Here is a 15220-nt window from a genome sequence, read left to right as displayed (position 1 = left end):
TTCGCAAGTATTCCTCATTTCTCCTCTCCCTCCTCAGCTCTGGCAACCACTAATCTACTGTCTGTCTCCGTGGATTTGCCTATTCTGAACATTTCATATGAATAGAATCATACAATATGTGGTCTTCTGTGTCTGCTTATTTCACTTAGCATATTTTGAGGTTCCTCTATGTTGTAACATAACATGTGTCAGTACTATATCCTTTTATGGCTAAATGATATTTCATTGTGTGGAGACACCATATTTTGTTGATCAATTCATCAGCTGATAGACCTGTGAACTGTTTCCAATTGGGGGACATGTTTCATATGATGGCCGTGTGATTTTTTAAAAAACAATTTTATGGAGGTGTAATTTACATGCCATAAAATTCATCCCATTTTATATGCACATTTCAATGAGTTTTAGTAATTTACCAAATTGTTCAACCATCACCAGAATCCAGTGTTAGGACATTCCCACCACCCTAGTAGGACTTCATGGAATATCTACTGTCACTCCAAGTTGCCACTTCCAGCCCCAAACAACCACTAAATCTACCTTGTCTCTGATGATTCGCCTTTTCTGGACATTTCATATAAAGGGAACTACAAATATGTGGTCTCTGGCATCTTAGGATTCTTAGGCACCTTTTTAGCTCTGATAAATAATGTTGCTATGAACTTCTGTGTGCAAGCTTTTGTGTGGACATATGTTTTCATCTTTCCTAGGTATATACTTAGGAGTAGAATTACTGGGTCATATGGTAAACTCTACATTAAACTATTTGAGGAACCACCAAAGTGCTTTCTAAAGGAGCCGCCCATTCTCCATTCCATTAGCTGTGTATAAGGGCTCCAGTTTCTGCATAACCTCGCCAACTTTAGTTATTTTCCATTTAAAAAAAAGTTATAGCCATCTTAGTGCAGAAAGTGGTGTCTCACTGTGGTTTTGATTTGCATTTTCCTAATGACTACTGATGTTGAGCATCTTTTCATGCATTCATTGGCCATTTGTGTATCTTCTTTGGAGAAATGTCTATTCAAATCCTTTGCCCATTAAAGAAAATTGGGCTATTTGTGTTTTGGTTGAATTGTATGAGTTCTTAATGTTATTCTGGGCATTTAAATATATGATTGGCAAATATTTTCAAATATAAGTTGTCTTTTCATTTAAAAAATTTTTCAAGATTATTTTTTTTGAGTTGCCTTATTGATTTTGCACATTTTAAAAATCCTTCTTTTATTTATTTATTTGGGTTTTTGTGGGGGAGATAATTAGGTTTGTTTATTTATTTATTTTTTAATGGAGGTACTGGGGATTGAATTCAGGACCTTGTGCGTCCTAAGCACACTCTCTACCATTTGAGCTATACCCTCTCACTAAGCTGTCTTTTCATTTTCTTGATAGTGTCCTTTGATACACAAAAGTTTCTAATTTTTTTGTTTGTATTTATGAGGAGGAGGTAATTAGGTTTGTTTTTACTTATTTCTATTTGGAGGAGATACTGGGAATTGAACCTAGGACCTCATGCAGGCTAAGCATACACTCTACCACTTGAGCTATACACTCCCCCGAAAAGTTTTTAATTTTGATGAAGTGTAACTTATCTATTTTTTTCAGTCACCTGTGTCATAGTTTACCTAATCTGAGAGAAAGAAAACAAATGCAGCAAAATATTAAAAAATGGTTTTATCTGAGTTAAGGGTAAGTGAGACGTCTTTGAATTATGCTTGAAACTTTCTCATAAGTTGGAAATTCAAAATAAAAGGCAACTGGCCCTAAAAGCCTTCAGTACATTGGGAGTGTGGGTATCACCTTCATTGATGTGTCCTTTTGAGACAGGAGGGAGAGGAGCAGGACACAGCCATTCGAGGAATGACAGCAATTAACACCATAATAGTGAAAGATTCAAATCCCATTAGACCTTGAGCTTCATCATATGCTCATGGTAACATATTAGCGTGATAAATAACATGCCCACAGGTGCCATGACAGTCCCAAGGGTAATCACAAAAGGTCAAAGAGTGAGTGGTGGCCCAATACCTGGGAATCCCAGCCCCTCCCCCAGGGTAGCTGGAATAGTCTTCCCACTTGTAGTTGTAGTTGAAGCTAATGAACCCATAAAAACTGGCAACACCAAGCATCGTTGGCCGCCTCTCTGGCTCCCTCATCTTCAGAGATGGCCACACTCTGCCTATGGAATGTGTACCTACTTTTACTTTAAACTGAGCACCCGACCCCCACACCTTGTGGCCTTTCTCTCACCTTCTGAAACAGCCTGAACTCTATGCAGTACGTATCTCTCTAAATAAATCTACCTTTAGTCAAAAGAAAAGAAAGAAAAGAAAAAGAAAAAGAAAAAGAAAAAGAAAAAGAAAAAAACAAAGCTATGTAAGACAACCTATTGAATGGGAGAAAATATTTGCAAATGATATATCTGATAAGGGAGATCGTATCCAAAATATATAAACAGTTCATACAATTCAATTTTTTAAAAACTGATAAAAAAAATTGATTAAAAACTGGGCAGAAGATCTGAATAGACATTTTTTCCAAAGAAGACATACAGATGGCCAACAAGCATATGAAAAGATGCTCGCCATTGTTAATCATCGGAGAAAGGCAAATCAAGACTGCAATGAGATATCACCGTACACCTGTCAGAGTGGCTATCATCAAAAAGACCACAGATAAATGTTGATGAGGATGTGGGGAAAAGGGAACCCTGATGCATTGTTGATGGTAATGTAAACTGGTGCAGCCATTGTGAAAAATAGTATGGAGATTCCTCAGAAAAAGTAAAAATAGACCTATCACATGATCCAGCTGTTCCACCTGTGGGTATATATTCAAAGAAAATGAAAACATGAATTCAAAGAGATGTATGTACCCCAGGGCTCATAGCAGCATTACTAACAATTGCTAAGTTATGGAAGCAACCCAAGTGTTCATCAACAGATAAATGGCTAAAAAGATATGATACAATTAAAAAAATATACAAAGAAATATTACTCAGCCACAAAAAAGAATGAAAATTTGCCATTTGCAACAATATAGGTGGAACTGGAGGGTACTATGCTTAATGAAGTAAGTCAGACAGAGAAAGACAAATACTGTATGTTTTCACTTATATGTAAAACCTAATAAAAAAACAAATGAATGATAGAACAGAAATAGACTCAGAGGTACAGAGAACAAACTAGTGGTTACCAGTGGGGAGAAAGGTGGGTAAGGTGGAATATAGGGGTAGGAGATTAAGGGATACACTATTAGGTATAAAATAATAAGATATAAGGATGTAATGTACAGCACAGAGAATTAGCTAATATTTTATAATAACTTTACATGGAGTATAGTGTATAAAATATTGAATCACTGTGTTGTACACCTGACACTAATATAATATTGTAAATCAACTATACTCAATTAAAAAATTAAAATAGCAATTTAGGTGTAAAAAAAGGGGGGGAAAGGTAGATTAACTTCCCTGAGCTCAGTTACATTATCTGAAAAGTGAGGACAAATAATCGTAGTTTTCTCACTTAATACCTGACAGATCCTATTTTACAGGCAAGATTTGCTTAAAGATCCCAGCTTCCGCCCCTCACTGTCCCTTTCTGCACCTCTGTCATAACACATTTCCCTTCTTAAACAGTCCTGCTCCCTCATCCTGCTGCTTGTCAACACAAGTTATCTGTAAGGGGTGGTGACATCAGTCATGCACACTTTAGGGGGCATTTAATCTGCTGTGCCTCTTCCCAGGGCCATTTTTCTGTAAAGCCCCATTTGTAATGACAGGCGGGAGGCCCAGACCATCTGTGAATGGGAGTTAGATCATGGATGGCCAGACGAAGGAGGCCCTGCAGAAGACACTCCTCACACCCTTAGTGTCTCACCAAATAGATAACCATCTTCCAGTCATCCTTGCTTTATCCGCAATATGTTAAAGGAGGTGTTGGCACCTGGAGGAGATGTGATAGAAGACATTCCTGAATGACTTCATCTCTGGGCCTTGCCTCTCAAAATTCCTGTCAAATCAGCTCTACCCTTTAAAGGATGGAAGAAGGGTCAGCATTCCAGAAGTTCCTTGTTGTACCCAGACTTTTAATCAGGTGATACTAGAGAATTAGCATCCTGGTGCAGGAGGTTGTGAGAGGGTGAGGAGGGGTCTCAAAAGTCTTTCGTCCCTGCCTGAGCTTGTCTTTCTGGCAAGACCTGAGTTGAGGAGAGCAAGACCTCTTGCGTCGTTGGCTCAGGGTGATCAGAACCACGGACAGCAGCCAGGGCGCCCGGGAGACGAGCAGCTGGGCCGGGTGCAGAAAGTCACCGGCGCCTGCCGGGTTCCAGGCGGGGAGGGGAGACGCGCTGCGGTGGTGGGGTGTTGGCTGGAGCTGTTCTCTCTCTCTGAATCACCCCAGTGCGCCCCGCATTTGCGTCGGGCCTCGGAACGCCTGCGTTCTCTCTCTCTTCTCCAGGAATGGGGGTGGGAAGGAAAGAGGAAAGAGCCACAATAAGGTCCCGGTGTTTTTGCAAGAAAGAGACGAAGGACCTACTGGTGTCCGTCTCACTCCTCACCGTCCCCCTTCTCCCCCGCGCCCCCGCGCCCCCTCACCCCCCGCGCGCCCCCGCCCCCGGCCAGTCCCATTTCTATACAAGGCCTGCTCTCCCCAGCTTCCAACTCTCAGCGCGGAGAGGTGCATTCCCCCGCCCTGAGCTCAGCGGGCCGGGCCGGAATGCAGCCGATAAATCAGAGATAACCCAGAGGGGAAGGGCCGGCCCGGCTCCCAGAACCTGGGATAAAAGGCCACGGTTGCCCGAGGATCCAGGAGAGAGCCTTCGGGCCGCAAGAAGGTGAGACGTGAACCGGAACCCAGAGTAGAAGCAGCGGCAGAAAACTTTATCCGCCCTTCCAGGACATGGACCCCCAGACGGCGCTGCCCCGGGCTCTTCTGTTCCTTCTGTTCTTGCACCTGTCGCTGCTAGGATGTCGCTCCCACCCTCTGGGTGGCCCCGGCCCAGCCTCGGAACTGCCCGGGATACAGGTGAGCGCTGCGGCACCGCGCAAACCCGGCTAGCCGGGAGTGCGCGGACATCAGCAATTAAACGGTTCCCCACCTACGGTCCCATCAGGTCCCCATCCTCCCTTGGGAATTAGTGATAAAGGAATCAGAAAGCGGTGAGACTTGGTGCCTGCCCGGTACCCAAGGTGATCAATTCGCTTTGGCGCCATTGAGGGCGGCTGGGTCCAAGAGCGGGTTCCTGAGGCTCCGGCTCCCCCACCCATCGCAGGAGCTGCTGGACCGTCTGCGAGACAGAATCTCGGAGCTGCAGGCGGAGCAGATGGACCTGAAGCCCCTCCAGCAGGGCCAGGGCCTCGCGGAAGCCTGGGAGACCCCGGCGGCATTCCCCGAGAGGGTCACTGGGCCCCGCAACAAGGTCCTCGAGGCCCTGCGGGGAATACGCAGCCCCAAGATGATGCGCGACTCCAGCTGCTTTGGGCGGAGGCTGGACCGGATCGGCTCCCTCAGCGGCCTGGGCTGCAATGGTGAGCAGCCACCCCCATTCCCACTGTGTTCCACCACTAGAGTCACTTCTGGGTTTGAGGTCTCTGGGAATCAGGCTCCGAGAAAAGACATCCGAATATCACTCTTCCTTCTTGACAGTCCTCAGGGCGGAGGAGTGCCTTCAGGAAATAATAAATTTGGACAGCATTCATTACCAAGCCTCTGAATCCCCACCCACCTTCTGCCCACCTCCTGCCTCTCTTACCAAAAGGGACAGAATCACTTTAGGATGAAATTCAGTCATTGTCTGGCAGTCCCTCCTTGGAGCAGAACGAGCACTAAACATTTTTCTACTGGTTCCCCCTAAACTGTAGTTCCAGGGGCAGAGAGCAGGGCCCCAGGGAGACTATAACCCCCAGTTCACGATGAGGAAACGGTGGTCAAGAGAGATGGATTATTCCAAAGCCTCAAGTATCCAAATCAACTGAAGCGGGTGGGGCAGTGGCAGAGATGGCATGTGGTGAGGGGAGGCTCAGATCCTGCCTGTCTTCTACCCTAATGTCATCACCACCCTCTCTTCCCCTCACAGTGCTGAGGCGATATTAAGAGGAAGTCCTGGCTGCAGACGTCTGCATCGGCTTCTCCATCAAACCCCTGCTCCCCTTTGAAGCAGCTCCTATTTATTTCTATTTATTTATTTATTTATTTGGTTGTTTTATATAAAATGGTTCTTATCTTTGAGCACAAGTTTTTTTCCATGGCGAAATAAAGTCAGTATTATAGCTTTTTCTGTTGCAGTGGATTTGTCTCCGTGTTTTCAAAATAATCCATCATTTAAAAAAAAAAAAAATCAAAACTCTGTGTTTTCTTGAAGGTCCCAAAGTTGTCCTAATGGTGGGTTGGGGACAGGCCTCAAGGGCTGGCCAAGCAGTTGGTGGGGTTCTACTTTTCTTTAAGGGTTTTTCATGCTCTGAAATGTCTATGAATACCTCAAGCACTTGAGAAACTTCCCAGAAATTGGTTTTCAAAGCCTGACCATTTCTCCCTGGGTGTTGAATGGGCCCGGATGTATTCCTGAGACATGAGGGTATGTGTCAAGGTATCTGCCCAGAATTCTGCTGCCTGGAATTCTGCCGGTAGAGGTACTCTTTCTCTATTTGTTGCTCCCAGAAACTCTAAGCTAAGGTCTCAGAGATTGGGAGTGGTGTGTGTGACATACTGGCTCATTTGCATTTGCATTTTTGATGAAGGGAAGACCTCCATCCTGCCCCAAACCTCAGGTTCAAGCCTTCAATTCCTGGTGTCATCCTAGAAAGGAGACTTAAAAACCCTGAGTTTGATAGAACTTTCATTTCCTGAGCCCACAAGTTTAGAAGTGCCTGACCAGAGGCCCAGCATTCAGGGGGCACCTCCCTTGGGGCCCCATGTCTTCACTTCCTCTCTGCCCTAGAGAGAAGAGATCTTTATTCTAAGGCGGAAAAGGAGACAAGCACCAGAATCTACTGTGCTGCCTTAATGAGCAGGGAGTCCTGGTGGGGGTTACTACCCTTCTGCTGCATCCTGGGTTCCAGGCATCCCAGGTCCTGAACTTGCTCCTGCTTTCCAGGCCTCAGCTCATGCAGTTCCCTTTGCCTCGAATGTCTTTAATGATCCTAGCTTAGCAGAGAGGACCACACTATTATTATCCCCATTTTATAAATGAGAAAACTAAGGCCCAGAAAAGGAAAGTCTCCTGCGTGAAAGCATACAGCTGCTAAGTGCCAGCACTGGGGTTTGAGTGGGGATCCAGATGACCCTGGAGTCTGTGCTCCTTCCCTGAGCTCCTGGCCTTGAACTGCACTCTTATGGCCTTTCTGCTGTTCTCATCTGATGTTTCCTTGAGTGACAGAATCAGAAGTGGTGGGTCTTTGGGTTGTTTCTCATTTTAACTCAGTGCACATCAGAGATGATTGATATCTCATGAGATTAAGATTTAAAAAATATTTTCCAATAACATGGTGAGCCATCTTTGCCTAATGTTTCTGACGCAGGGCAGCAATGAGTAATCAGCATAGTTGACATTTATAAAAGCCTCATTAGGTACCAGGCAGTTTAGTCTTGATAACAACTATGCAGGAAAAACTTATTATCCCTTATTTTACAGATGGGGAAGTCGAGGCACAGAGAGGTGATGTGACTTCCTCAGGGTCGCACAGTTAGTAAGTGGCAGAGCCAGGATTCAATCCCTCATGTGCCAGCCCAGCACCCAGGCTCCTAACTACAGCACAACCCAGCCTCTCCCAAGTCTGTGAATTAGACTTGTTGGTCAGATGGAGGGTCTCGCTCCTAACGGCATCACTCAGTTCAACATTTGGGCCGCTGCCTGTTGGCAACTTTCCCCTCCTGCTAATTTAATGAAGACAGGCCCCTCCCAGAACACCCTCTCGGCAAACCCAGCCAGCACTTAGGAATTCTTCCAGGTGAGTCCAGCTCCTCCATAAATGGGGCTCAGGTGGTGGAGTCAGTATGTATGATACAGATACATCCTTTTACTTGAGCCTTTTCCACAAGCAAAGACCCGAGAGAGAGGACCCCAAAAAGAACTGTGAAGGAACCAAATGTGACTTCTGGAGGATGGGGAGTGCATGGCCTGATGTACCCAATGGAGTGACATCTCATTGAACCCCCCTGGTTTGGTGTTTGTGGGCAGCACTGCGGCACACACACCATCTATGGATGCTCTTTAAAACCAGCTTTCTGTAGCCTGTGACCTTGGCCCCTTCAAACACTCCCCTATGTCTCTATAGCCATGGCCTTGATCTCCCTGACTTCCCTATTATCAACCTGGTCCTCCAAAGAAGCTGCCAGATTATGTGTCTCCATGGATGCTTGTCACTGTAATCTACCTAGAAAGACAGTGAATACAGAGCCAAGGAGGTCAAGGCCATGTCTTCACAGCTGGAAGGAATTCCAGTAGAGGGTGGACTGGCTTTACTGGGTCTCCAGTGTTGAGGTTACAGGATTCGGGACAGCACTGGGTCTGAGTGCTACATCTCAGTTGCCGATTCTGCACTCGTAATGTTCTCAGGGAATGCTGAGCCCCTCTCCATCCCTCCTGTGACAGCTTTGACACTTCTGAGAATGATTTGTGGCAAGAAAAAAAATTCAGTTTTACCCAACTGCAGAACCAGGTCTAAACAAAATCATGAACTTGGCCATTTGTCTACTTTTTTTTTACTTTTCTTTTTTATTGAAGTATAGTCAGTTTACAATGTTGTGCCAATTTCTGGTGTACAGCACAATGCTTCAGTCATACATGAATATCCATTTGTCTTTTTTCACATTGCAGTTCTCAGCCTTATATCTCTGTCTTTGCAGGATTTTTCATGCAATTGGTGCTTTTCCACTAAGTGACCTGTTTCTCCCATGGGGTTAGGAGCCAGTCCCATACAGAAGCCTGGGCATCCTGCAGCATTTCTGCCCTGGAACACTGGGTCTCACTCTTGTGTCCCTAGTGTCCTATCTGGCACTGCTGAGCACAGCCCCTGCCCTTCGGTGCACACCAGCCCTATCTTCAACCAGCAGCACTGCACTTTCCAGCCCGAGGACTTTCTCTGGCAGCTGGAGCTGACTTCCTGGGGCAGGCAGGAAGGGCTAGGGAGTTGACATGGACCAGGAGCAGCACTCAACCAGCATCTGGCAGCTCCCACCGTTCACAGGTGTGCGTCTTTTACTAGCTCTCCTGGAGTTCTCCGCAGGGGATGGGCATTAAGTTCCAGTTGCCCACGTTGATCACTAAACTCCTTTTCCTGGTCACTCCCCCACTCTTCTGCGGATATGTCCTGGGATTGTCTCCAAAATAAACTACTTTTGCTTGAATACTTGTCTCAGATTCAAGAGAACCCAAACTAAGACACTCCCAAATGAGTCAAACTTAGAGCTCCACCCTTGATGACTTCAGCCCTTGGAATCTTCCTTGACTCTGTTTTTTGGCTGGACCACCCAGGGAGGTACCATGTCCACTCTAGTTTCCTTCCCTTACCACTTGTGCCGATATTTGGCGCACAGGCTTCCCAACTGGCCTCCCTGCCCCAGGCTCCCCAATCTGGTTCTCTCTGCATTGAGGGGAAAGAGCAGAACCTTCCTGCTTTGGCCGGAGGGTGACTTCCCCTCACTGTGAGGCCCCCAGGGAGGGTAATGTGCAGCAATGGGCACTTAGGTATGTCCCTGGGTGGTGTGCCAGAGGGGATGTGGTGAATCAGGGTCATTGTAGATGTAGTTAGTGAAAAAGGGATCCTGGAGGAGGGTGGGCTCCTAATCTGATATGACCAGTGTCGGTATAAGAAGAAATGAGAGAAACACAGAGAGGGAAGATGGCTATATTGATGACAGAGACAGAGATTGGAGTGCAGCACCTACAAGTCAGGGAATGCCAAGGATTGCTGGCAGCTACTGGAAGCTGCAAGAGACAAGAAAGGATCTTTTTTTGGGTTTATTCTTTTTTATGGCTGAGTAATATTCCATTGTGTAAATTTACCATAACTTCTTTCTTTTTGCTTTTTTTAACACCTTTATTGCTGTATGGTTCCTGGACAGTAAACTACACTTAGGAAGGATCCTTCTTTACAGGTTTCAGAGGGAGCAGGGCCCTGCAGATGAAGCCATGGCTTTGGACTCTGGCTCCCAGAGCTGTAAGAAAACACACTTTTGTTGTTTTAAGATACTTGGTACTTGGTCACAGCAGCTCCAGGGATCTGACGCAGTACCCTCATCCTTTCCTCTCCTCACAGACTGTTTCAAGGTGCTGGGTTCTGTGAATCTTTCTGGAGATGTCCAGCATGACCAAACCAGCCAGTAAGTTGCTTTTGCAAAGCTGTGACCAGCTTTGTACCATACTGTTTTATATGTGTGCTTTCTCTCTCCTTCCCTGTGGAGGGCAGCCTCTAGGATGGCCCTCAGTGATGCTCCTCTTCTGGTATTCATGCCCTTGATAATCCCTTCCCTCTGAGTATGAGACCCAATGACTCTTTTCCAATGAACACAGTACAACAACAATGATGGGATACTCAGAAGGCCAACAGGCACATGAAAAGCTGCTCAATACCGCTAATTATTAGAGAAATGCAAATCAAAACCACAATGAGGTATTACTTCACACCAGTTAGAATGGCCATCACTAAGAAGTCTACAAATAATAAATGCTGGAGAGGGTGTGGAGAATAGGGAACCCTCCTACACTGTTGGTGGGAATGTAAATTTGTGCAGCCACTATGGAGAACCGTATGGAGGTTCCTTAAATAATGAAAAATAGACTTACCATATGATCCAGCAATCCCACTCCTGGGCATATATCCAGAGAAAACTTAATTCAAAAAGACAAATGCACCCCAATGTTCACAGCAGTACAGTTTACAGTAGCCAAGACATGGAAACAACCTAAATGTCCACTGACAGGTGACTGGATAAAGAAGATGTGGTACAATGGAATATTACTCAGCCATAAAAAGAATGAAGTAATGCCATTTGCAAGACATGGATGGACCTAGAGATGATCATATTAAGTGAAGTAAGTCAGACAGAGAAAGACAAATATCATATGATATCAATTTTATGTGGAATCTAAAAAAAGATACAAATTTTATTTACAAACCAGAAATAGACTCATGGACATAGAAAACAAACTATGGTTACCAGAGAGGAAAGGGAAGAGAGGGATAAATTAGGAGTTTGGGATTATCAGATACACACTACTATGTATAAAATAGGTAAACAACAAGGACCTACTGTATTGCATAGAGAACTATCTTCAATCTCTTGTAATAAGCTATAGTGGAAAAGAATCTGAAAATATATGTATATATATAATATATGTATGTATAGGTATGGTTGAATTGCTTTGCCGTACACCTGAAACTAACACTGTAAGTCAACTACACTTCAATAAAAAATAAAAAATCTTAAAAATGCAAAAAAAATGATAGGATACCATTCCAAGATTAGGTTACAAAAAACTTGTGGTTTATACAATCTCTCTCTCTCTCTCTCTCTCTCTCTCTCTCTCTCTATATATATATATATATATATATATATATATATATACTCAAAGGAAGTCAGCCACTTCTCTATGAAGAGGTCTATGTGACAAGGAACTGACATCGTCAGCCAATAGTCAGTGAGGACCAGAAGCCTGCCGAGAGACACAGGAGTGAGCTTGAAAGCAGAACCCCAGCCAAGACTTGAGATGACCCCAGTCTCAGCCAACATCTTAATTGTAGCCTGTGCAAGCTCTGACCAAGGAGCACTCAGCTAAGCAGAGTCAGATTCCTGGTCCACAGAAACTATCAGCTGGTAGATGTGTGTTGTTTTAAGTTGCTAAGGTGTGGGGTAATATATCACGCAGCAATAGTTGACTAATATAGTACTTCACTTTCCTTTTTCCCTCACTCTTGCTTCCTTTGAACTAAAACCCCCATAAAGTTTTAGCAAGTGGACTTTTGCCTTGGGCTTTGTTTTCAGGGGAACCTGCACCGAAATCCCAGCCCAGTGACCTCCATATTGTACCAAAGAAACAGAACATTGTTTTCAAAGTCAGAAACAATCATTCCTGAATATGCACCAGTGTCCTACCGATTTCTTCTAACTGGGGCTTCTGCTTTAGACTTTTCAGGTCTGACAGAATCATGCCACAAACGTGATGGGTTTTTCATACCAGCTCTGCACATGTGTGACATCGCTGGGCCCTCATGGCTCCCCAGAGTAGCCCACAGCATCCCCATGGAGGGTCATGAAACCAAACTCGGCTGGAAACTGGAGATCTCCCAATTCTGGGATTCTCCCACCCATTTCGCAACCCTAATTCCATCAAATGACTAAGACGACTTCTTTCCAGGGAAAAGAAGATAAAGCTTTGATTTTTCAGCTAGTTGGGGAGGTGGGGGTGGGGGTGGATCTGGCGTTCTGTGCCTTTGGCTTTTCTTCTCTCTCACTCCTACAGGCTGGCTTCTAAACACCCAGTTAAATATTCACTCCCTCCACACACACACGCACACACACCCACCCACCACAAAGTAGAGCAGGAAATGAAGAGAAACTGTACATCAAGCCATTTTCCATTTCAGGCTCAGATCACAGTCTCTAACAGGATCGGGGTAGTAAGTGTGCCGGGGGATTTTCTGTGCTTCCCCTGGGCCCTGATACTGCAGGAGGTGGTGATGGTTCTATATAAAGCCCTCGGGGCAGCCATCCTGAATACTCTTTCTTGCCACCCACCTTCTGCGAAAAACCAAAAACAATAGAAAAAACTCATCAGACGAGCCTTGTGCCCGCTCCAGGTTCACTCTGGAAGAGAAAAGGTAACTTTAATAAAAGGAGCTGGGAAAATTCTGAAATTCTCCTTCTGGAACCTTGGATGGGACTTCTGGTTTTCCTTGGGCCACCTGCAGACTTCAGAAGTGGCTCAGGACACAGGAAAGGCATCGACCCCCAGAGGCCAAGCCATTGCAGAGGCCACCTGCCATGATGCCCTTTCAGAAGTCTCCGCCCGCATCAAAGGCCTGTCTCAAAGGGCATCTCCAGGAGACAGGCTGTGTGACACACTCAGCGAGGGGCATCAGTGCCCCCACGGTGGCTGCTTGCTGAATCCTCTTTGCTAATAATAACCCTGCCACCCGAGCAATTAAGCTGTGAGCGCATTCCAAGGACTCATCCGGATATGGTGGTTCTTTGCCCCCAGAGCTCCTACTCAGATTTGCACTCATGTCAGACTTCAAATTGAGTTTGGCTGACCCGAATCAGTTAGTAAAGAAGGCTCCTTTCTCCTTTAGAATAAAATCACCCTGGACACCTCTTGTGACCCCTGGCCACGTGGTGCCCTAATTTCCTGCCCTCTTGTAGTATAACTGCCTCTCTACCTAATCAGCCAAGGAGTGAGTACAGTTCGGGGAGGGTCCAGCCAGGACAGAGCTGGTCATTCCGCACACATGTCCTGAGCTTCTCAGGGGCAGATTGAAACATGTCAGGTGTGTAAATCGGTCATGAGGCTTGGATGTGGTGATTTCCTGAGACAGTCCACGTACTCAGACTTGCCAAGCACGAAAATCTACAGCCCCAGGGCAGGGGAGAGGTGAGGAGGTGCTCAGAGGCAACCCAAGGGATTGGGAGGAAGGTGGTGTTTAACCAGGACTGCGCCTAAAGGGCTTGTTAAGAAACCATCATGCAAAGAAACAGGGATATCTGGAAAGTGGGTTGAGAATTCAGACGTTGCTGTCAGACCTGTGGTTCAAGTCTTGGTTTTGCAGAGTGACTTTGGGCAAGTGACATGTGCTCTCAGTCTCAGTTCTGTCTCTCTGTAAACGGGGATACTACCCACCTCTGGGGCTGGTGATAAAAAGGGAAGAATCCACATAAGGCTCTCAGCTCAGTGTCTGGCTCATTACAACCAGTATATCAAGACAACCATTATAAGCATCGTGCAATTATAGAGCAATTCACACTTCAGAATATGTTCACACCCTACTAGTTCTTTTGAGCCTCAAGACAACCTGGAGAGGTGGGCGGGGCAGGTTTTTACATTTTCCTCATTTTGCAGATGAAGAACGTAAGGCCCCAAAGATGTATGCAATTTGGCTCATTTGGGGCTGTAGGGCAGAGCTCTCATCCCTTCAAGTGTAGTGTTTCTCCCCAGGGTATGTTCTGTTGAAGAGCATGTAGCATCGAGTTCAGTGCTTAGTGAATGGAGGACAGGCTCACTGCCTGGTATTTCTCTTTTGGGGGCCAGGGAAACAGACCTCAGTGGCTCACATCTTGCCTGGCCTCGGAGAAGGACGTGGGAGGCATTATGGGAAACTCCAAGAGCCACAGTCACCTCCCACCTGGCTCCACCAGCCAACTTCGCCACCACAGAGTTCCTGGGAAGGTGTGGGGCATTACAAGCTTCAAATCCAGAGTCACTGATTCCATAACTAGCGAACTTCTACAATCAAAAATGCCAGCATCCTCTCAGCGCCAGTCTCGGCCAGCACCTTGGAGGGAGCCATGCGGTGGAGGAGGGGGAGCTTTGCAGAGGAATGATCATGTTCCCAAAACTTTTCTTGCTGTTTCTATTTGAGAGCAGAGTTCTTGGGACATTTGTCACATTTGGTTCCGGCTGACTTAGTACTCTAGAAAATAACTCCCTCTTCACCTGAGCACTGAGAATGACAGCCAGGGTTGAGGGCAACCCCGTGGAGGGAGAGGTCTGCCCTCGCTGCCCATGAGTCAGGTGCGAGGCCAGCTCGAGCATCTGGACTAATTTGTCCCGAGCTGCTGACTGCCTGCCATTTCCTCCTCTCCCGCCCTTATTTGGAGCCCCTGACAGCTGAGCTGCAAACCAACAGGAAAGCTGGGCGCCAGCCAACCGTCACCCTCTGCTTCCCCGCATGGGTCCTGTTGCCGAGGAGAAAGAAGCCCCAGGCATTGCTGTGAGATAACCAAGGACTCTTTTTTGCTCTTCTCACACCTTTGAAGTGGGAACCTCTTGAGGCAAATCAACAAGAATGTGGCTCTTGCGGCTGAGGGTCCCGGGGGTTGCTGGGGCTGCTGAAGGCGGAGGGGCTGTGACAAGCTGGCCGGACTGATAACTTTAAAAGGGCATCTTCTGCTGGCTCCTCACTCAGCTGCTTTATCGCTGCAAGTGACAGAATGGGGAGGGTTACATCCCTCTTGTGCTCTCGGAGAGCTGGGGGGCTATAAAAAGAGGAGGCGCAGCAGAGAGACAG

General features: G+C 46.2%; 1 protein-coding gene across 1 annotated transcript; it reads left to right on the top strand.

Annotated features, from left to right (window-relative positions):
• The first annotated feature begins 4806 nt into the window (after nt 1-4806).
• Nucleotides 4807-6265, top strand: NPPB (natriuretic peptide B). Its single transcript, XM_006192453.1, has 3 exons — nt 4807-5024; nt 5272-5527; nt 6076-6265. The coding sequence occupies exons 1-3, from the start codon at nt 4899-4901 to the stop codon at nt 6090-6092; spliced, it is 399 nt and encodes a 132-aa protein (XP_006192515.1). The 5' UTR covers nt 4807-4898; the 3' UTR covers nt 6093-6265.
• The last annotated feature ends 8955 nt before the right edge of the window (nt 6266-15220 follow it).

The sequence above is a fragment of the Camelus ferus genome, chromosome 13 (genome assembly GCF_009834535.1).
Source record: "Camelus ferus isolate YT-003-E chromosome 13, BCGSAC_Cfer_1.0, whole genome shotgun sequence".
In the NCBI taxonomy this organism is placed as follows: Eukaryota; Metazoa; Chordata; class Mammalia; order Artiodactyla; family Camelidae; genus Camelus; species Camelus ferus.
The sequence above is the reverse complement of the archived record's forward strand: the minus strand, read 5'-3'. Positions and strand labels throughout refer to the sequence as shown.